The sequence below is a fragment of the Colobus angolensis genome, unplaced genomic scaffold, assembly GCF_000951035.1.
Source record: "Colobus angolensis palliatus isolate OR3802 unplaced genomic scaffold, Cang.pa_1.0 Scaffold269, whole genome shotgun sequence".
Taxonomy (NCBI): domain Eukaryota; kingdom Metazoa; phylum Chordata; class Mammalia; order Primates; family Cercopithecidae; genus Colobus; species Colobus angolensis.
The window spans coordinates 742,872-765,007 of record NW_012115921.1 but is presented as its reverse complement, the minus strand read 5'-3'; the positions used below and the strand labels follow the sequence as shown (position 1 = coordinate 765,007).

The 22,136-nt window shown below is 40.1% G+C and overlaps 1 protein-coding gene across 1 annotated transcript in view; it reads left to right on the top strand.

Moving 5' to 3' along the window:
• Positions 1-22,136, top strand: part of DENND5A (DENN/MADD domain containing 5A) — a 152,471-nt gene that overhangs the window by 65,582 nt on the left and 64,753 nt on the right. The window contains exons 2-4 of the mRNA XM_011947656.1: positions 11,742-11,813; positions 12,594-12,703; positions 15,044-15,701. Of these exons, the coding sequence (XP_011803046.1) occupies positions 12,701-12,703; positions 15,044-15,701 (661 nt within the window). The 5' untranslated portion in view covers positions 11,742-11,813; positions 12,594-12,700. The remainder of the gene's footprint in view (positions 1-11,741; positions 11,814-12,593; positions 12,704-15,043; positions 15,702-22,136) is intronic.

The following is a 22,136-nucleotide window of genomic DNA, read 5'->3' as shown; positions in this document are numbered from 1 at the left end:
CGATCTCCTGACCTCGTGATCCACCCGTCTCGGCCTCCCAAAGTGCTGGGATTACAGGCTTGAGCCACCGCGCCCGGCCCCTGAATTATTTTTAAATATCATACGTTGCAAGCAAACTATCATTTTTTGCAATTTGTAAGAAAGTTATGCCACAGGCGTTTAAGCACATCTGTTTTTTTTTTTTTTTTTTGCTTTTAGTGTTCTTTGTCCTACTTTAATTTTTTTATATGATTTTTCTTATATACCACCTTGTTCTTTGAGGTGGGTAGGTAGGTGGGACATAAATCACAAATTGAAAAAACAAAACAAAACCAATCTCTCTTCAGAATGTTTTGTAGAGTAAGGTATTAAGCCTCATTTGAATAAAATTCCCTGGGCTTCTAGAGTACTTTGAGCCCCTCTTTTCTTTCTTTCTAAATGATGATATCCAATCAGAAAAAACGTTAATCTACTGCATTACTCCACATTCTTTGTCTTTGAGATTTGTAACATCTGAAAAATTTCTTTTTGTTATAGAAGTCTGTTGTGATTTGTCCCTTGTGCAGGACCTCTAATGGACACCTTAAAGCAGTGGCTTAAAGTATTTTTTGGCTCAGAGATCCCTTGGAAAATATGATGCAAGCTGTGGATTCTTGCCTGAGCCCCATCAGTCAGGATCGTTTGAGGTGCTGGCCTGCCAGGCCTATTGCATTAAAATCTTGGGATGTCCCCTCACTTTATCTTGGAGTTACCCTTTGTCACTCTCTTTTGATGGCTCCAGTTTCCTCCATCCCGTATGTAAGTCGTTTTTTTGTTAATTCTCGTTTTGGCAGAGCATATGCTTCCTGAGAAAGGATGCATAGAAAATACATTTTGTTTTTGAGATTATATGTTTGAAATTTCTTTCTTTTACTCTCTTACTTTACTTATTATTTGACTGAGTATATAATTCTAACTGGAAATAATTTTCCTACAGAATTTTGAGGACATTGCCTTATTGTCTGCTAGCTTCCAAAGTTGCTATTGAGAAATCCAGTGCTATTCAGATCTCTTTCCTTGGTAAATTTGTTTCTTCCTGGAAACATCTAGAAGTTTCTCATTGTCCCTGGCATTCTGAAATTACATCATGACGTGTCTTGGTGTGGGTCTGTTTTTTATCTACTGTGCTAGATCCTTGAAGAGCACTTTCAATTTGGAAATTCATGCCTCTTTCATTTCTGGGAAACTTTATTATTTTGTTGATAATTTCCTCCCCTTTATTTTCTCTCTTTCCTCTTTATGGCATACTTTTATTTGGGTTTTAGACCTCTTGGATGGACTCTAATTTTATTATTATTTCTTAAATAAATACATTTATTTTATTTTATTTATTTATTTTTTTGAGGTGGAGTTTCATTCTTGTTGCCCATGCTGGAGTGCAGTGGTGCGATCTTGGCTTACTGCAACTTCCGCCTCCTAGGTTCAAGTGATGCTCCTGCTTCAGCCTCCCAAGTAGCTGGGATTACAGGCATATGCCACTACGCCTGGCTAATTTTTATTTTTTTAGTAGAGGTGGGGTTTCACCATGTTGGCTAGGTTGGTCTCAAACTCCTGACTTCAGGTGATCCACCTGTCTCAGCCTCCCAAAGTGCTGGGATTACAGGCGTGAACCACCACACTGGCCCAATACATTTATTTTTGATACAAAGTTTCACTCTGTCACCCAGCTGGAGTGCAGTGACATGATCACAGCTCACTCCAGCCTCCATCTCCCGGGCTCTAGCCATCTTCCCACCTCAGCCTACTACAGGCACACTCCACTACACCCAGCTAATTTTTGTATTTTTAGTAGAGACAGGATTTCGCCATATTGCACAGACTGGTCTCAAACTCCTGGGTTCAAGTGATCCACTCGCCTCGGCCTCCCAAAGAGCTGGGAGCCGCTGCACCCCACCTAAGCATGAGCTGAGCCTAAGTGTGAGCCACTGCACCCAGCCTAATTTTATTACTATATTTTCTCTAATTTTATTTCTTTTGTCCTACTTTTGAGGATATTTCCTCAAATCTGTTTTCTAACTCTTCTATTGAGTTTAAAATTTTTCTAACACCATTTTGATTTTCACAAGCTTGTTTTTATTTTTATTTATTTTTTCGAGACAGGGGCTTGCTCTGTCACCCAGGCTGGAGTGCCGTGGTGCTATCTCAGCTCACTTCAACCTCTGCCTCCTGGGCTCATGCAGTCCTCCTGCCTCAGCCTCCTGAGTAGCTGAGACTGCTGGTGGGCACCACCATGCCTGGCTAGTCTTTTAATTATTATTTTGTAGAGATGGGGTCTTGCCATGTTGCCCAGGTTGGTCTCAAACTCCTGGAATCAAGCAATCTCCACCCACCTTGGCCTCCCAAAGTGCTGAGATTATAGGCATGAGCCACTGCCTGCCCTTGTTTTATTTTCTGAATATTCTTTTAAAACAACAGTCTATTCTTGTTTTATATATACAGTATCATCTTTTATCTCTGCATATCTTTTATCTGTGATAATTTTTGTGTGTGGGAAAAGATACTTTGTTGGAAATGACACATGCTTTGACAGTAGGAGACTATATTTTACTAGCATGCCAAATTTCTTTCGTTGTCTTTTTATTTTTTAAATCACTTTATGAAGATGTAATTTACATAGCCTACATACCTGCTCAAAGTATACAATTTCTGTTTTTTAGTATATTTGCAGAGTTGTGCAATCATTACCATAATTTAATTTTAGAACATTTTAATCACTTTAAAAAGCAACCTTGTACTAATTAGCAGTCACTCTGTATCCCCTCACCCCAGGTAAACAGTAATCTACTTTCTGTCCCCATAGATAGACCTTTTCTGGGCAATTAATTAATTAATTAATTTGAGGCAGAGTTTTTGCTCTTATTGCCTAGGCTGGAGTGCAATGGTGAGATCTCGGCTCACTGCAACCTCCGCCTCCTGGGTTCTAACTATTCTCCTGCTCAGCCTCTCAAGTAGCTGGAACTACAGGCGTGCCCCACCATGCCTGGCTAATTTTTGCATTTTTAGTAGAGATGAGGTTTCACCATGTTGGTCAGGCTGGTCTCAACTCCTGACCTCAGGTGATTGCCCACCTCAGCCTCCCAAAGTGCTGGGATTACTGGCGTGAGCCATCGTGCCCAGCCAGGACATTTTATATAAATAGAATGATAAAGTATGTGATCTTAGGCCACTTGACATGTTTTCAAGGTTCATCTGTGTCATAGCATGTAACAGTACACCATTCTTTTTCATGGCTGAATAATGTTCCATTGTATTATTATACATTTCATTCATCTGTTCATTAGCTGATGCCTGCTGATTCTTTTGTATTTATTTTTTTGAGATGGAATCTTGCTCTGTTGCCCAGACTATAGTGCAGTAGTATGTGATCATAGCTCACTGCAGCCTCGAACTCCTGGGCTTAAGTGATCCTCCCACTATAGCCTCCTGAGTAACTGGTACTACAGATGCATACCACCATGCCTGTCTTATAATTATTACTGTTTTTATTATTATTTTGAGATAGGCTTTTGTTCTGTCACCCAGGCTGGAGTGCAGTAGCACCATCACAGCTCGCTGCAGCTCAATCTCCCAGGCTCAAGCAATCCTTCCACCTCAGCCTCCAGAGTAGTAATTATTAATTTTTTTTTAGAGACAGGATCTCGTTAGGTTGTCCAGGCTGGTTCTGAACTCCTGGCCCCAGGCCATCCTCCTGATTAACTGTGATTACAGGCACGAGCCACAGTCCCTGGCCTTGCTGGTTCTTAAATAGGCTTTTCGTCAGTCCTCCTGTTTTTAGCTCCATCTTTATCCCCACTTTGAAAGGTGCCTAATGCTACAAGTTCCTGAGCTTTTTGAAGGTTATGTTGTATCTCAGCCTTTCTCAAGCCTACTGTTAGTAACCACTCATTCATCTGCTTTTCAGCTTCTAAAATGTTACTGTTACCTTCACTGTCATTTTGTGGGTTTGTGCCACTCCCCATCCCCCATTGTTTTAGCAAGGTTTTGGAAAGAGAGAGGTGGCCGAGGAAGAGCTAATGCATACCTTCAGTCCTCAGTCTTTCACTGAAAGTTTAAAAGGTGGGATTCCCATGCTGTGTCAGGCTCTAGGCCCAAGAGTCATGGAATGACCAAGCTGGAAAAACCTTTAGAGATGAGCAGCTAGTCATGTACTTCATCTTTCAGCTGAAGAGAATGAGACTCACAGGACTCAGTAAATTGTTTAATGTCATACAATTAGTAAGTAGCCAAGTTAGGTTCTTAATCCTGTCTCCTGCCTTCTTGACTAGTTGCTCAGACTTAATTTAGGCTGATTACTTTAACATTCAGTATTGAGGAGAGCATGGGGACCCTTGCTCAGATTTGGCCTCTGCCACTTTTTAGTTACAGAAATGGATTTGCTTAAGCCCAATTTTCTGGAGGGACTAGCTTTTAGAGAAAGGTGCATGTGTACCTACCTGTGTAGCCTCTGGGAGCTCACTGTATTTGAAAGAGTGTGTGTATACATCTAACTAATTTATTAATTATATAAAAAAACGGCTGGGCACAGTGACTTATGCTTGTAATCCCAGCACTTGGGGAGGCTGAGGCGGGCAGATCTTCTGAGGTCAGGGGTTCGAGACCAGCCTGGCCAACACGATGAAACCCTATCTCTACTAAAAACACGAAAACAATTAGCTGGGCATGGTGGTGTGTGCCTGTAATCCCAGCTACTAGGGAGGCTGAGGCAGGAGAATTGCCTGAACCTGGGAGGTAGAGGTTGCAGTGAACTGAGATCGCGTCACTGTACTATAGCCTGGGTGACAGAGCGAGACTCCATCTTAAAAAAAAAAAGAAAGAAAAGAACACAGGATTGGGTTTCTTAGACTGGTCTAAAAGACCATGAATTGGACAGCTGGTTGCATCACCTACTAAACAGGAAATTATGTGAGTTCCAGATGTTACCTGACAGATGTGTGCTCTGAAGGGCATTTGACTGGGCTAAAAGGAAGGCAATGTGAACAAAAGTACTTTCAGTTTGTCCTAGGTGTAGTTTGGAACAGTCCTGACTAGACAGGCTCTCAAACCCTAGTCTTTCTAAAACTGCTCACATAAGAAGTTCAGCCATTTTAGAAATACTGGGTACATGAGTTGGATCACGTGTGGTACCTGGAAGATGTTAAGCAGGAGGCAAAACATCAATAGGAATAATGGCTGTGTATACAAACCTAAAACGATCTGACAAAGTAAATGTGTTGAGAAAGAGAGTGAACAAATCTGCCTCGAGAAAACAGGAGTAACAGGGTTTATCTTAAATTTACATTGAAAAGCCTGGTCAGCAGCTTTCCTGGGTTAGTGCCTTGGAAGAGGACTTAGAAGTGGCCTGTGGGACCTGTGCGGTGGCTCATACCTGTAATCCCAGCACTTTGGGAGGCCAAGGTGGACGATGGATCACTTGAGGTCAGGAGTTCGAGACCAGTCTGGCTAATATGGCACAATCCCATCCTTACTAAAAATAGAAAGATTAGCTGGGCATGATGGCAGGCGCCTGTAATCCCAGCTACTTGGGAGACTGAGGCAGGAGAATCAGTTGAACCTGGGAGGCGGAGGTTGCAGTGAGCCAAGATTGTGCCACTGCACTCCAGCCTGGGTGACAGAGCGAGACTCCGTCTCAAAAAAAAAAAAAAAAAAAATACACATGGGGTTAATATATTTCCAACCGAAGGCAAAGAAATCTGATCTTTTAATTAGCTTATATAATATTTTTACATACATTTCCAAATAGCTTTTTGAAATATTAAAGTTGATGCCTCCATTATTATTAATTCCTTTTTGGGATTCTAGTTGGGAGCCATTGACATTAAAATTTTTGACTAATATTGTTTGTATCTAGACTTTTTTTTTTTTTTTTTTGAGACAGGGTGTCATGTTGTTGTGCCTAGGCTGGAATGTAGTGGTGCCATCTCAGCTCACTGTAACCTCTGCCTCCCAGACTTAAGCAGTTTTCCCACTTCAACCTCCTGAGTAGCTGGGACTAAAGGTACATGCCACCATGCCTGGCTAGTTTGTGTATTTTTCAGACACGGTTTCACCATGTTGCCCAGGCTGGTTTTGAACTCAGTTCAGGTGATCCACCTATCTCAGCCTCTCAAAGTGCTGGGACTACAGGCATGAGCCACTATGCCCGGCCTCTGTCTCGACTTCTTAACTCTGGAGTTGTATTGCTAATTAATAAATAATTTTAGTCTTTTTTCTTTTCCTATGTATGTTGCTTTAATGGTTAGATTGTATTCCATTGCCTTGATGTGCCAAACTGTCTTCTTGTTGATAGGCATTTTCTTTGCTTTTTCTTTTTCTTGCAGATTTAGCACATCAAAGGGTGTGGATTTTTTTAACAGCATTTATGATGTCATTCCAGATTAGAAGAGCCTATAATGGCCTTTAATAGTAAAACATTTTATGTTTCTAGGAATTTTTAAAATATAAAGTTATTTAAGAGCATGAGGAGCAAAAAAAGGGAATTTTCTCCTATAAATATACCACAGACAAATTAGAGAAACCTCAGATCTGACATAAGATCAGAGAAGAGGGATGACTCGAGCTAGATACGATTTTCAAAATATCCAGAGGTGTCACTTTGTGTGTTGGGACCTATTCAGTGTTTTTTTTGTTGTTGTTGCTGTTGTTTGTTTGTTTGTTTGAGATGGAGTCTTGCTCTGTCATCCAGGCTGGAGTGAAATGGCACTATCTCGGCTCACCACAACCTCTGCCTCCCAGGTCAAGAGATTCTTCTGCCTCAGCCTCCCAAGTGTAGCTGAGACTACAGGCACCCACCACCATGCCCAGCTAATTTTTGTATTTTTAGTAGAGACAGGGTTTCACCATGTTGGCCAGGCTGGTCTTGAACTCCTGAATTCAGGTGATCCACCCGTCTCAGCCTCCCAAAGTGCTGGGATTACAAGCATGAGCCACCCACTCCCGGCCAGTATATTCATTCATATTTTTTTCTTGTTGAATTATTATTATTATTATTTTTGAGACAGAGTTTTGTTCTTGTTGCCCATACTGGAGTTCAATGGCATGATCTCGGCTCACTGCAACCTCCACCTCCTGGGTTCAAGTGATTCTCCTGTCTCAGCTTCCCAAGTAGCTGGGATTAGAGATGCCCGCCACCACATCCAGCTAATTTTGTATTTTCAGTGGAGACAGGGTTTTTCCATGTTGGTCAGGCTGGTCTTGAACTTGTGATGTCAGGTGATCTGCCCACCTTGGCCTCCCAAAGTGGTAACGATTACAGGCGTGAGCCACTGTGCCTGACCTGAATTTTTTTTTTTTTTTTTTTGAGACGGAGTCTCGCTCTGTCGCCCAGGCTGGAGTGCAGTGGCCAGATCTCAGCTCACTGCAAGCTCCGCCTCCCGGGTTCCCGCCATTCTCCTGCCTCAGCCTCCCGTGTAGCTGGGACTACAGGCGCCCGCCACCTCGCCCGGCTAGTTTTTTGTATTTTTTAGTAGAGACGGGGTTTCACTGTGTTAGCCAGGATGGTCTCGATCTCCTGACCTCGTGATCCGCCCGTCTCGGCCTCCCAAAGTGCTGGGATTACAGGCTTGAGCCACCGCGCCCGGCCTTTCTGTTTCTTTATATGCTGAGCAATTCTGGATTGTAAAGAACTAGATTCTGTTACCTCCCTCCAGAGAGCATTCTTATTTTATTATTATTATTGTTACTATTTTTAAGTTAACTGTTTCCCTGTAGTGAGTGGCAACTTAAATCTCAGTTCAGTTCTTTTACCCTTAACTTGGCTGCTTGGGGTCTGCTCCATGCATGCGTGGTTCAGGGATCAGCCAGGTTTGTAGCAGAGTTTGTACATAGATTTTTGGGTCTTCCCTTCTGTGGTTCTCTCTGGAATTTCCCTCTTTCACTTCCCAGCTGCTGTGGTTTGCCTTAAAATTTGTCCTCTGGTTTCTTAAGCTAGTAAGATTATGAGTTTTTGAGTTTTACCCACCTCTTATGACAGACAGATACTTGCCTGACTGGAAGCCATAAAAAAGGGAAACTCACCCAGTATCATTACCTTCTTCGAAATGATGACCTTTTCCCCTACTTGAGAATCTTCTTGCTTTTTAATTCTCCAGACAAGCTCATACTTGTCTACAGGAAAATTGGTCTGATAGGAGCTACTCTGCCATGACTGGAAGCAGAAACTCTGTGAACTAGATATAAAGTATTCTGTTGATAAAATCAATTTTTTCCTGTTGTAGTTTCACAGATCTTTATATTACTCTCCCTATCACCTTCAAGAGGCCAGATATAAAAATGTCTTTAAACTGGGTGTGGTGGAGCATGCCTTTAAAGGGAGGCTGAAGTCAGAGGATTGCGTGAGCCCAGGAGTTTGAGACCAGCCTGGGCAACCTAGCTAGATCCTGACTCTACAAAAAAATTTTAAAAATTAGCTGGGTGTGCTGGTCCCAGCTACTCTGGAGGCTGAGGTGGGAGGATAGCCTGAGCTCAGGAGGTTGAGGCTGCAGTGAGCCGTGATTGTGCCACTGCACCCCCGCCTGGGCAACAGAGTGAGACTATCTCAAAACAACAACAACAAATGTCGGTTTGTTTCTGGCTTGGTCAAAGCAGAACAGATAAAAAACCTATTAGAAGTTCTTGTAAGACATGTATAGTTTAAAAGAAATCTTTTATGATTGATTTGAACTGTACTTCCTTGGAAGCAGATTCACAAGGATAGACTGACACGTAGTTGACTACTTTTGAAATTGTTCTTAGAAATGGGCTTAAGATCTGATATCTAGATCTGCTGATGTTTTTATAATCTGTATGTGTTGGACAAATAATTAGTTATTGTTTCTAGGACAATAGGACAGTTGTGGTGGTGATGTCATATTCCTAATATTGTTTGAATTTCCAGGGGTCTAAATAATTGAAATTTAAGGTACCTGTGATACATGGGTTTCAGGAGGTGGGCCTGTGTAGGTGTTTCTGAGGATTAAGTTTTCCTACTGTTTCTTCCTTTTTTTTTTTGAGATGGAGTCTCGCTGTGTCACGCAAGCTGGAGTGTAGTGGTATGATCTTGGCTCACTGCATCTTTCATCCCCTGGGTTCAAGTGATTCTCCTGCCTCAGCCTCCCGAGTAGCTGGGATTACAGGTGTCCGCCACCACACCCAGCTAATTTTTATATTTTTTTAGTAGAGATGGAGTTTCACTATGTTGGCCAGGCTGGTTTCTAACTCCTGACCTCAAGTGATCCACCCACCTTAACCTCCCAAAGTGCTGGGATTGCAAGCATGAGTCATGGTGCCCAGCCCCTTACTGTTTATTCTTAAAACTCAGCCCTAGGCCAGGCGCGGTGGCTCAAGCCTGTAATCCCAGCACTTTGGGAGGCCGAGGCGGGCGGATCACGAGGTCAGGAGATTGAGACCATCCTGGCTAACACGGTGAAACCCCGACTCTACTAAAAAATACAAAAAAAAAAAGACTAGCCGAGGCGGAGCTTGCACTGAGCCGAGATCTGGCCACCGCACTCCAGCCTGGGCGACAGAGCGAGACTCCGTCTCAAAACAAACAAACAAACAAACAAACAAAAAAACTCAGCCCTAAGTAAATGATGAGTGAATCATTTCAATAAAAAAAATCTTAGGTTTGTGAATCCCCTTCTCTTACCTTTTCTGGCACTCTTTGTGGAGTGACTGAAATGAATATGATTTGTTTTCAGGGCCCTCATACTTCTTTATACGTCTCCTTTCCCCTTGTAGAGAAAATACTTTGCTCTTGCTACTGGTCTAGTCTAATTCACAGAAGGACATTTGTCTAACTTTGGAAACCCGTATAGTCCTTTATTCAGAACTGGACTCTTTAACAAGACTTCTTCCCTTAGCTAATTTAAAGAAGGGGCAAATGTGGAGAGGTGGTGGTGGGGACAGAGGCTTTAACAATTACTTCTCCCGTGATTTATAGCCTTTCTCTCCCTTTTGGCCACACTTCAGATCAGCTGCTCATGCTCACCTTTGGCACCATTCTTCTTCTCACTTTTTAAAAGTTCTCCCCTTAATCACTCAGCTTTTCTATCTTCTCACACATGGATGTCATGTCTTAGGGAGCACTGTACAGCCATTTAGATGAGATCAGGTGCATTTAGGGTAGTTATGGCCATAGAGGCCTAGAGCCATTTTAGGAAGGCATCTTTCCTTCACAGAGGACAGTGATTCCTCTCTGTGTTGTGATATTTCATGGTTTTTACTAAGGGGATTTTCTGGCTAGTTAGGAAGAAATGAGCACACTGATAACTGAAAGTGAAGAAGCTTAGGAGGAAGAAACAGTTATCTTCTTTCAGACATGAATACAGTTTAAAAATACATCCCAAGAATTTCAGACTGTAGACGAGATCATTATGTCAGCTGCTTGCTGCTTAATTACTTTGTACAGTAAGTGCAGGCTTACCATGAGTGGGCTCTTTGCAGGTGTTACTGAAAGTTCTGAGCTTAGCTCTACATAAGCTGTAGGCCTTTGTTGCTGCAGCTATTACCAGCTGCCTGCTTACTTTTGCCAGTCTTCTTTAGTGAAGATTACCAAATGTATTTTGAGGGATGAAATTTGCTCAAAAAGAAAGTTTCAGAAGAATTTGTTTGGAAGAAGGATCAGGAAATAAGAGGAATGAAATTGTGGCACTTGCTTTTAATAACAGAAAGAAGGTTGGGTCCTATCAATTTGAAAATTGTGAATAAGTGAGCTGCTGCTTCTGATGATGGACAAAACCTCAGAGAAAATAGAGGAGAGATTGTAGTTATAAAAGCAATAACTTTCTGACTGGACTTATTACTAGTTTCTGGAACAGGTGCCTTAGAGTTATTATAAACTTTTCTCTTTTAGAAACTTTTGAGGTGCCTCTGGGATTGATTTAGGGTAAAGGACTTTCTGACTTAGGTGCATCTCATCCTGTGATTGTGAAGAATGCATCCTCCTTAATAACCACAAGTCCCTTTAGGTTCCAGACCAACTAAAAAAACTATATTTGTAACAGAATTTATTCTATCAACTAGAACACGCAAACAGGACCCTGTGCCAGTGTGCTCTGAATGGTTAGGCCATGTAGGTGAAAGATCTGGAGCCTCCCAGATAATAGCCTTCCTGTGAAATGGTTATTTGTATATGTATGTTCTTTTTCCTGTATATTTGACATTGAGATCATTGAGGGTATGTGCTTTGTCTGATTCATCTCTATTTCTTGCAGTATCTAAGTCCCTTGATTACTCAGTAAACAGGTAATATAATTCAATTGAATTGTCCTTGATTTTGTTTCCCATATGTTTCCACGACGCCTAAAATTTATTTGTTTGAACTGTTTATATGTATTTAATTTGTCCCATACTCCCTAATTCCTTAGGAAAAGCAATATTTGGGACAGTATACTTTTAGATAAAGCACTAGTGACTTTACAGTAATTTGGTATCAGTTGAGCTCTTCGTTCTACCATACCGTATTATAATGTTTTTCAAACTGAATTGTGATCATTAGTAGGCCTGCAGTCAGCATTTTTAGTTTTAATGATATAGAGTAGGAAATATGAGAGGACATTATATATATAGTAAAGGTAAGTATTGTTTTGTGAAATTTTTGCTTTAGGTAAATTTATGTATACACATGTACATGTATATGTTTATTGCTTCATAATGTAAAATGTAATTTGTACTGGAATAATGGTCAAAAAAGTTTGAATAACACTGCTTTATTGTAATACTCTGTTATTTCATTTATCATATAGCATTATGCCAGTACATACAGGCTTCTAAAGCCAGGGATGGTGCCAGCCCTTTCATTTCAAGTACGACTGAAGGTAAAAACAAAACAAAATTGAGAACACCCAAAGCTTTCTAATGGTCCTTACATATGTCTCTCCAGTGGCATTTTGTAACCTTTGACCTTCTAACTTTCTTGTGCCTTTTTTGACCAGTAGATTTTTCAGATTTGTATCCCTCTAGGTGGTGGGTTCTTTGGTTCTTTCTCTCTTCACTTTAATGTTCTTATTTCAATATACTCTACTGTTTTTAGGAGGGGGAATGGGAAAACAAAGGACAATTCCAGAAATTTCTAGTAATTCTGAATTGACAGAATATCTCATTAGATTTACCCTGAAGTCTGCTTTGTTAGTGTTCTTATATCTTTTCGTTTCTTTGTATTTTTCCCAGAGATCATTGAAATGCATAGTTTATTCTGAATTTTAAGTAAAATATGCTTCTGTGATGTTTTTAGTTGACTTTAAGCAAATTAAACCTGGCTTTCAGGGAAAAAAGAAAAGATAGATACAATCCTTGTCATTCCTTGTGCTTTCTCACTCTCTTCCAAGAAAATTAACCATTGGGTTTGTAGTAATAATTTCATTTTGAAGAAGAACTGACAGCTAGTGATGTCTAACATTAACCGTGCTATACTTTTTCAGCTTCTTAACTGATGTAATAACTTTAATGCCTTTCCTATTCTTATTCTTAGATGGTTGGCATACTAACCCCCTTGCCTTCATTTCTGTACCTTGCTGGAGTACCAAGCTCAGACATTTGTAACCCCGTGACTTAAAGGGATTTTGTAGAGATGATTTGCTTCATTCTTTTTCTTACAGGAGAAAATTTTGAGCAGACACCATTGAGACGAACATTCAAATCTAAAGTCCTTGCACGATATCCTGAGAACGTAGAATGGAATCCCTTTGACCAAGATGCAGTAGGAATGGTTAGTATTTGTTAGCCACAAGTATGAGATAATTTACAGAGTAATTTTTAATAGGATTGTGAATTCAGGCTGTGGTAGCAGTGGTACCACCAAATACCAATAACTTTTGAAGAAAGGATTATAATGCTTACTGTTTATTATTCTGCATTTTGGTCAAAGTATCTAATATTCAGAATATATAAACTGTGTGAAAAGTTATAATGTGTTTCTGTTGTGTCAGAGAAATACATAGTATTGTGTCAGTGAACTTATTTTGTGGCCCTGATCTATTGATTATTTATTGCATTGAGATTATATGATGAGTTAATTTTAAACTTCACTAGTTTAAAATTGTTTTCTCTCATTCTGCACTGAATATATCTGAGTAATATGACAGAAGTGGATATTTTTGTTTCATCATAATTTTATTTTCATTTTTTTGTTTCATCATAATTTTAGATAGGAAAGCATTTAAAATCTCATATGGAAGAATATACCACTATGAGTAAGCTAACCTTTATTGAATATTCACCTTGTGCTAGGCACTCTAATAAGCATTTTACATGAATTAATTTATTTAATCCTCATGGTACTCCTTACATGGGTAGTATTGAATAAACACATACACACGTACATATTTTACAGATGAAGAAATTAAGATCCAAAGAGGTTAGGTAATATATTCAAGCTCGCATGGCCAGTAAGTAGTTGAGTTGGAGTTTGAGCACTGTAGTCTGGTTCCAGACCTCTGCTGTTAACCTTACCTTTATACTGCCTCTGTTGCATTTGTTTTTGAGGCAGGGTCTCACTCTGTCGCCCAGGCTGCTGGAGAGCAGTGGTGTGATCTCTCCTCACTGCAGCCTCATCCTCCTGAGCTCAAGTGATCCTCCCACCTCAACCACCCGAGTAGCTGGGACTACTGGTGCACGACACTATCCCTGGCTACTTTCTGTATATTTTTTTTATAGAAACAGGGTTTTGCTATATTGTCCAGACTGTTCTCAAATTCCTGGGCTCAAACAATCCGCCCACCTTGACCTCCCAAATTGCTGTGACTATAGGTGTGAGCCACCGCACCTGGCCTTCTGTTACATACTTAACAGCATTCTGTAGTTTTTAGAGGTTAGTCTTGTTTGATGCACACAAAAAACCTGTGAAGTAGGGAGAGGAAACTGTATTATTTATTTCACAGATGAAGAAACTGTCTTTGAGAGCCTTAAGTTTTTTGACTCCTAGTCTAGCGTTTATTTCATTTTAACATGCTATATTCTAGAAATACCTAGCCTTTGGGAAGTCAAGTTTAAGGCTAATAGATATAATATAATATAGGCCCTTGTATTTGTTAACCCAGGCTGTTATATTTTATTTGTATAGCCAGGTTCATGTAAAACTGGAAAATGGGAACTGATTGATTCAGGTCAGTTCGATTAACTATCCAAGTTTCTTTATATAACCCATCTGAATTAGAGTGAAAACAGTATGTCTTTATCCTGATTATGTCATCTCCTTGGTTTATATGAAATGAGCATACTTTTTGATGTGAAAATAAGTTTTACTAATGACAAAATTTTGTGAGGTGATAGTCCAATACTATTTACAAGTTTGTTTTATTTTTAGGTATAAAGGTGCATCTATCTGGTTTTTAGATATATTTCTAGCATCATCTCCTAGTATACATATCTTACTCTCTGTCTTGCTGTGATGCTTAACCACCTACCATTTCCTAAATTCTCCAAATTTTCTTTTATCTCCATGTCTTTGTGCATTTTCTTTTTGTCCCCGAAATATCCTTCTGTCCCTTGTGTACCTGATGAACTCTAACATTACCTTTTTTTTGGCGACAGAATCGGGGTGCAGTGCATGATCTTGGCTCACTGCAACCTCTGCCTCCTGGGTCAAGTGATTCTTATGCCTCAGCCTCCCGAGTAGCTGGGATTATAGGCGTGCACCAGCACACCTGGTTAATTTTTGTATTTTTATAGAGACAGGGTTTCACCATGTTGCCCAGGCTGGTCTTGAACTCCTGGCCTCAAGTGATCCACCTGCCTTGGCCTCCCAAAGTGTTGGGATTACAGGTGTGAGCCACTGCACCTGGTCCATTTTTGTAGGTTTTTTCTGAAATTCCCAGGCTGAGTTGTCTGTTCTGTGTTCCCATAGTACTTTGCATGTACTTCTGTATATTCCTGATGACTGCATTATGATTTTATTTACTTGCGTGTCTTGCATTAGAAAGAGAGAGCTTTAAGCCAGATACACTCTCAGCTTAGTAGGTGCTCTATAAATAAATAAATAGTGATGGTGTTCTGAAAGAGGATCGCCTGTGAGTGTTCTTACTGCTTGTTACCTTGTTGTCTTTTGCAGCTATGTATGCCCAAGGGGCTGGCATTCAAGACCCAGGCTGATCCCAGGGAGCCCCAATTCCATGCCTTTATTATCACAAGGGAGGATGGCTCTCGGACATTTGGGTTTGCCCTCACATTTTATGAAGAGGTGACTAGCAAGCAGATCTGCAGTGCGATGCAGACCCTCTACCACATGCACAATGCTGAGTATGATGTCCTACATGCTCCCCCTGCTGATGGCAGAGACCAGAGCAGCATGGAAGATGGTGAAGACACTCCTGTGACCAAACTGCAGCGCTTCAACTCCTATGACATTAGCCGGGACACTCTCTACGTCTCTAAGTGCATCTGCCTCATCACGCCCATGTCTTTCATGAAGGCATGTCGGAGTGTGCTGGAGCAACTCCACCAGGCGGTCACTTCACCTCAGCCCCCTCCACTGCCCCTTGAGAGCTACATATACAACGTACTCTACGAGGTGCCACTCCCACCTCCTGGCCGGTCCTTGAAGTTTTCTGGGGTCTATGGGTCAATAATCTGCCAGAGACCAAGTACCAATGAGCTTCCCCTATTTGACTTTCCTGTCAAAGAGGTTTTTGAACTGCTTGGGGTGGAGAATGTGTTTCAGCTTTTTACTTGTGCCCTTCTGGAGTTTCAAATCCTGCTCTACTCACAGCGTAAGTCAGTGCTTACTAGAGCCTTCTGCCTGCCTCAGGCTTCCTTTCTTTCCATGTTCAGGTACAGTGGGGCTGACTGTAAAGATTAAGAGCTATTACAGTTTGAGCAAAACCCAGATCTTTTGCAGATAGGTGGTGGATGGCAAATTGATGGACATGAGAGGGCCAGTTTTTCTGATTAACTGTCTTCGTGGCCTTTTGCTGGGCATTCCAGTCTTGGAAGGGAACACTGCTTCCTATGTCCCTTCTGATTGAAGTGAAAAGAGGGGTGGGTAGGAGGTGATGGTCACAGAAAGCTGACTTTCCATCAATTCTGTTCTGTCATTCTGCAGAGTTATTTCTGCCTCTTTCTTAGCCTAGTAAAACTGAGGATTCACAAAGGATAATCCTTTATATATTGAGAAAATGTGGATGTGTTGCTACTTTTTGTTGTTTGCTTAACTGAATTGTTTTTATAAATGGGAGGTTGAGTGTAAGCAGCATATTTGGACAAAATAGTAAAGTAGATTAGAAAGAAACAGATGCTTACTTAATGGACCAGGCTAGTAACATGAAATTCATTCATTCAGTACATGTTTACTGAGAGTGTACTATGTGCCAGGCATTGTTTCAAGGGTAGTGGTGGACAAGATAGAAAAATTGTTGTGGTGGACAAGACAGAAAAATTGTTGCTATAGTGGAACTTAAATTTTAGTGGGGGAAGAGAGGTGATTAAACAAATACATAAAATATGTAGTTTATAAGGTACTTAATAAGGGCTATAAAGAAAAATAAAACAGAGAAAGGGATAGTGTTTGGGGAAGAGAAGTTCCAATTTGTAATAGAGTGGTTAGGTAGGCATCCCTGAGTGACCTGTTAATATCTGTAGGAAAAGTATTCCAGGCAAAGGGCACAGGTCTTATAAATGGTCTAAGACAAGAATGTGCTTCATGTGTTCAAGAACAAGGAAGCTGGGTGGATGGAATGGAGTGAATGAGCAGGAATATAGTAGGAGATGGTGTCAGAGACTTAACTGGAGGCCAGATTGTATAGAATCTTGTAGGCCATTGTAAGGACTTTGGCTTTTACTCTTAGATGGCTCTTAGATAGCCATCAGAGTTTTCATTTTTTTTTTACTTTTTATTTTAAAATAATTTCTAGCTTATGGAAGAGTTGCAAGGAGTGGTCAAAGGACTCTTGTATACCCTATGCCAAATTCACCAATTGTTAACATTTTGCCACATTTGCTTTATTACAGTCTCTCTCTGTGTGTGAACATAACTGAACCATTGAGAGTTATTGTGACTCCTAAATTCTCATATGTTTATTTCCTAAGAATAAAAACATTCTCTGAAATAACTATCATTGATCAAATTTGGGAAACCTAACATTGAGACAGTACTATATTAAAGTTTCTCTAGTACCTGATAATGTCTATTATGATAATTAAAAAAAATTCCTTATTCAGGATCTAGTGCGATATCTTGCATTGCTTTTAGTTGTGAGTTTCTCAGCCTTTGTCTTTCATGACATAGACGTTTTTGAAGAGTACAAGCAGGTTGTTTTATAGACTGTCCTTTAATTTGGTTTTGTCTGATGTTTTCATGATTAGATTCAGATTATAAATTTTTGCCGAAAATACCATAGAAGTGATGTTGTGCTTCTCTCAGTGCATTATATTAGGAGACATATACTGTCAGTTTTCATGATTACAGGAGGCAGGCATATGATGTCATTTTGTCTCAGTTTTGGTGATAGTAATCTGCTCACTTGGTTAAGATGGTGTGTGTGGTTTCTTAACTGGAAAGTTTTAATTTTCCCCTTGGTAATTAACACGTAAGTTGTGGGGAGATACTTTGAAACTAATTATTCTGTTCTTTAAAGTTTGGCGTAACCATTTCATTTTTAGTTTTTATTTTTTTGTATTATATTTGCAGTTTATGGATGCCTAATAGTTTAGCATCTATTGATGTTTCTATTCTGAATCAGGTTTTTCAAGGATAGTGGCAAAAAGGTGATTTTCTTTTTCTTTTTTTTTTTCCTTTTGAGGCAGGATCTTACTCTGCTGCCCAGGCTGGAGTTGAGTGGTGCCATCATGGCTCACTGCAGCCTCGTCCTCCTGTGCTTAAGTGGTCCTCCCACCTCAGCTTCCTGAGTAACTGGAATTACAGGCACGCACCACCATGCCTGGCTAATTTTTTATTTTTTGTAGACATGGGGTCTCACTATATTGCCCAGGCTGGTCTCAACCTCCTGGACTCAACCTCCTGCCTTGGTTTCCCAAAGTGCTGGGATTACAGGTGCCACTGTGCCCAGCCTTAAATTTTTTTTTTTTTTTTTTTTTTTTTTTTAAGAAATAGTCTTACTCTATCACCCAGGCTAGAGTGTAGTGGCACAATAAGGGCTCACTGCAGTCTTGATATCCTGGGCTCAAATGATCTTCCCATCTTAGCCACCCGAGTAGCTGGGACTACAGGTGCCCACCACCATATCTGGCTAATTAAAAAAAAAATTTTTTTTTGTAGAACTAGGGTCTTGCTTTATTGCCCAGGCTGGAAAATAGTGGTTTTTAAACTTTATCTGTATTTATTAATTGGCATTATACCATAATGAAGAATGTTTCTTTCTCCTTTGTTTATTATTGTATGGATTCATAGATTTTTGTTTTACTCAAGTTATAATTCACTATAATTATTTACTTTGATGCTCAAATTTCCCAGATTTGGTCCACGGGCAAGGGAATGGACCTCCACAATGGCAGAGTGTTTGCTTTTTGCTCACTGATGGATTCCAAGCACTAAAACCATGGCTGGTTTATAAGGGTGCGCAATAAATGTTGTTAAATGAGTGAATAACTTAGGCTTTTAACAGGATCACTCTGGCCATTATATTAAGAGTATATCCCCAAAGGGAGAATGAGCAAAGAGTTCCGTTACGAGGTAATTTGTAATAATCCAGGTGAGAGGTGATGTCAGTTAGAACTAAGGAGGTAACAGTGAAGTGGTGTGAAATGGTTGGGTTCTGGATACAGTTTGAAGGTGAAGTAATGGAAACTATGTTGAACTCAAGAACACATACCTCATATAAAGTGGACAGCCACTAATTAGCTCCAGTTAATTCCTTGTGGGTATACTGGCCTGATGTTACTAAATATTCCAGTATTTCATGAGGACCCAGATTTTTTACATGAAATCTCTGATTTTTAAATATTGGCAATAATACTCTTTTTAAACGCTGCAGGCCAAGCAAAAAGCATCTGCTGGCCGAATGTAGTTCCTGAGGCTTCACTTTGCAACTTCTAGTTTAAGATACGAAGTTACAGCCTCCTGTCTCTGGGTGAAATATAGACTTGGACAAATCTTATTGCTTTCCTAGCTATTTCTTGGCTGGAGCTTCATAAAAATACTTTGAAATGGAGACTTAGTTGAATAGGGAAGAACTTCTCTGGTTTAGAACAGAACAGAGAGGAGGAAACCAAACTATATAGAGTGTTAGAAGATACAGTAGACTTTTAGGTACCTATAAGGCAGTGGGGGTGTTTAGAGGCAAGGAAAGGAGGATTGAAACAAATATGATGAACACAAGGGAAAAATAACATTCTTCCATCTGAATTTCTTTTGTATCTCCTAGAATATGGGTTCTTGTATCCATAATAAGAATTTTAAGAGGTTTGAATGTAATTGAGATGTAGTATGTAGAAATGAATTGAACTTAGGACCTAAAGTCATGCTCAGCATGGACAAGAGAAAGCTTTTTCCAGAAATTCCTGGATATTGCTGAGGCCAAAGTGGAGTGGATTACTTTTCATTGGATGTAAGTTATGCTTTTTGTTGTTAATAGAGTGCTTTAAACAATTTAGGTTGGTTTTCTTGAAATAGTTTTTATCAATGATCCAAAGGCATCTTCCTTGTATGGATAAAAATCACTCTGGCCAAAAACAAGCTGTCACCACTGCAGTTGATTTTACCTGCTGCATGTTCTGCCCTCTGAATAGAAAAGAGGTGTTACTTGAGGAAAAGGAATGCAGGCTGAATTGTAAGATTCTGAAAGTGTAACCCTTTGGAACGCTGAATTGGCAGTTTTAAGCAGTGTTTTCTTTTTGGTATAGGTCATTTTATTTACTTTTGGATAATATTTATTCTTTTTTTTTTATTTTTTTAATATTTATTCTTTAGTCCATATAGAAATAGTATTTTTTAATAGCATAATTTTTAATTGGTTGTTTAAAAATTATTACTTTTTTTTGAGACAGGGTCTCATTCTATCACCTACACTAGAGTAGGTCTCATTCTGTCACCTACACAGTATAGGTGACAATCATGACTCACTGCAGCCTTGACCTCCCCAGACTCAGATGATCCTCCCACCTCAGCCTCCTGGGTAGCTGGGACTACAGGCATGTACTGCCGTGTCTGGCTAGTTTTTGTATTTTTTGTAGAGATGAGGGTTTGCCATGTTGCCCAGGCTGATCTTGAACTCCTGGGCTCAAGCAATCTACCTTCCTTGGCCTCCCAAAGTGCTGGGATTACAGGCAGGAGCCACTGCACCCGGCCTTATTTTAAAATTATATGCAGAACAGAAACTCTTTATCTGAAGTGGCCTAGTAGAGTAGTTGATTGGAAACCAAAAAAGTCAGTTAAGTCACAGAATCCTAAAAATGATATACACAATTAATTTTATAGTTAAACTATTTATTATTTATTATTATTTTTGGGACGGAGTTTTGCTCTTGTCGCCTAGGCTGGAATGCAGTGGCACAATCTCAGCTCAGTGCAACCTCCGCCTCCTGGGATCAAGTGATTCTTCTGCCTCAGCCTCCCGAATAGCTAGGACTACAGGTGCACACCACCATGCCTGGCTAATTTTATTATTTTTAGTAGGGACAGGGTTTCACTATGTTGGCCAGGGTGGTCTGAGACTCCTGATCTCAGGTGATCCACCAGCCTCAGCCTCCCAAAGTTCTGGGATTATAGACATGAGCCACCGCGCCTGGCCTAAATAATTTAACTTAAAATGTATAACTGTATAGTCACTAATCTTTGATGAAGGGTCCAGGCATTTCTCATGATTATGAATTCACAAATCAGGTATCTGCACTCCTTGCATAAACCACACCCATAATACATTGACTAGATTTCCTAGTTACTTTGCTTTACTTTTTTTTTTTTTTTTTTTTTAGGTGAAGTCTTGCTCTGTTACCAGGCTGGAGTGCAGTGGCGTGATCGCAGCTCACTGCAGCCTCCGCTTCCTGAGTTCAAGCAATTTTCCTGCCTCAGCCTCTTGAGTAGCTGGGACTACAGGTGTGCACCACCACACCCACCTAATTTTTGTATTTTTAGTAGAGATGGGGTTTCACCATGTTGACCAGGATGGTCTTGACTTCTGGACCTCATGATCTGCCCGCCTCAGCCTCCCAAAGTGCTGGGATTACAGGTGTGAGCCACTGCGCCCAGCCCTGGTTACTTTTTTTTTTTAAAGTAGAGTGATAACTTAAAGAACCTTGCAAAAGAATATGAGCAGAGACTACTTCTAGATTTTTGTCGTATTCCTTAGTTTTCTATTCTTAGTTGTTTCATGGTATGCCTAATTTAATTACAGTGTTTCTTAGTAACTTTGTATTACTGAGTCTTTTAAAAGCATTTAATTTTGTTTCCAGAGAAACAGACATTCTTTCTTTTTACCCTCAGATTTTACCATTTATTTACACAATATTTGGTTATGTTATATAATCCAGTAATAAGTTCAGCTAGCACAGGTTTGGGAACAAATGAGTGGGAGCAATGTATGCTTTACTCAGAGTGGGGAAAATCAATTGGTAAAGTGAGTTGGCTAAGTGGAGGCTGATAAGAAATCTCCAATGATATTTTACTATCTAAAGTAGTCTTTTACTGTAAAAATAATGATTGCTTAAGGCATATAATTAAAATAATTCCAAAGGGAATCAAATATTTTCCTCTCTTTTCTTCATATAGTAGCTAGATATCAAATTTTTTGTGTATCCTTAATGAAAATAATAGTTTCAAAAAACAAATAAATAATATGTGCACAAATAATACAGAGAAAGTTGAAAGTTCCCCCCAACCCCTTTTTTTTTAAGATGGAGTCTCGCTCTGTTGCCCAGGCTGGAGTGCAGTAGCGTGATCTCAGCCCCCTACTGGGTTCAAGCAGTTCTTGTGCCTCAGCCTCCTGAGTAGCTGGGACTACAGGTGCATGCCACCACACCTGGCTAATTTTTGTATTTTTAGCAGAGATGGGATTTGCCATGTTGGCCAACCTGGTCTCAAACTCCTGACCTCAAGTGAACTGGCCACCTTCTCCTCCCAAAGCGTTGGGATTACAGGCATGAGCCACTGCACTTGGCCCCTTTTTCTTTGATCTAGTATCCTACCCCTGAGAAGTAATCTCTTAATTTTTAAAAATTCCCTCTTTTCCGGTATTTTTAATAATGCACTATAT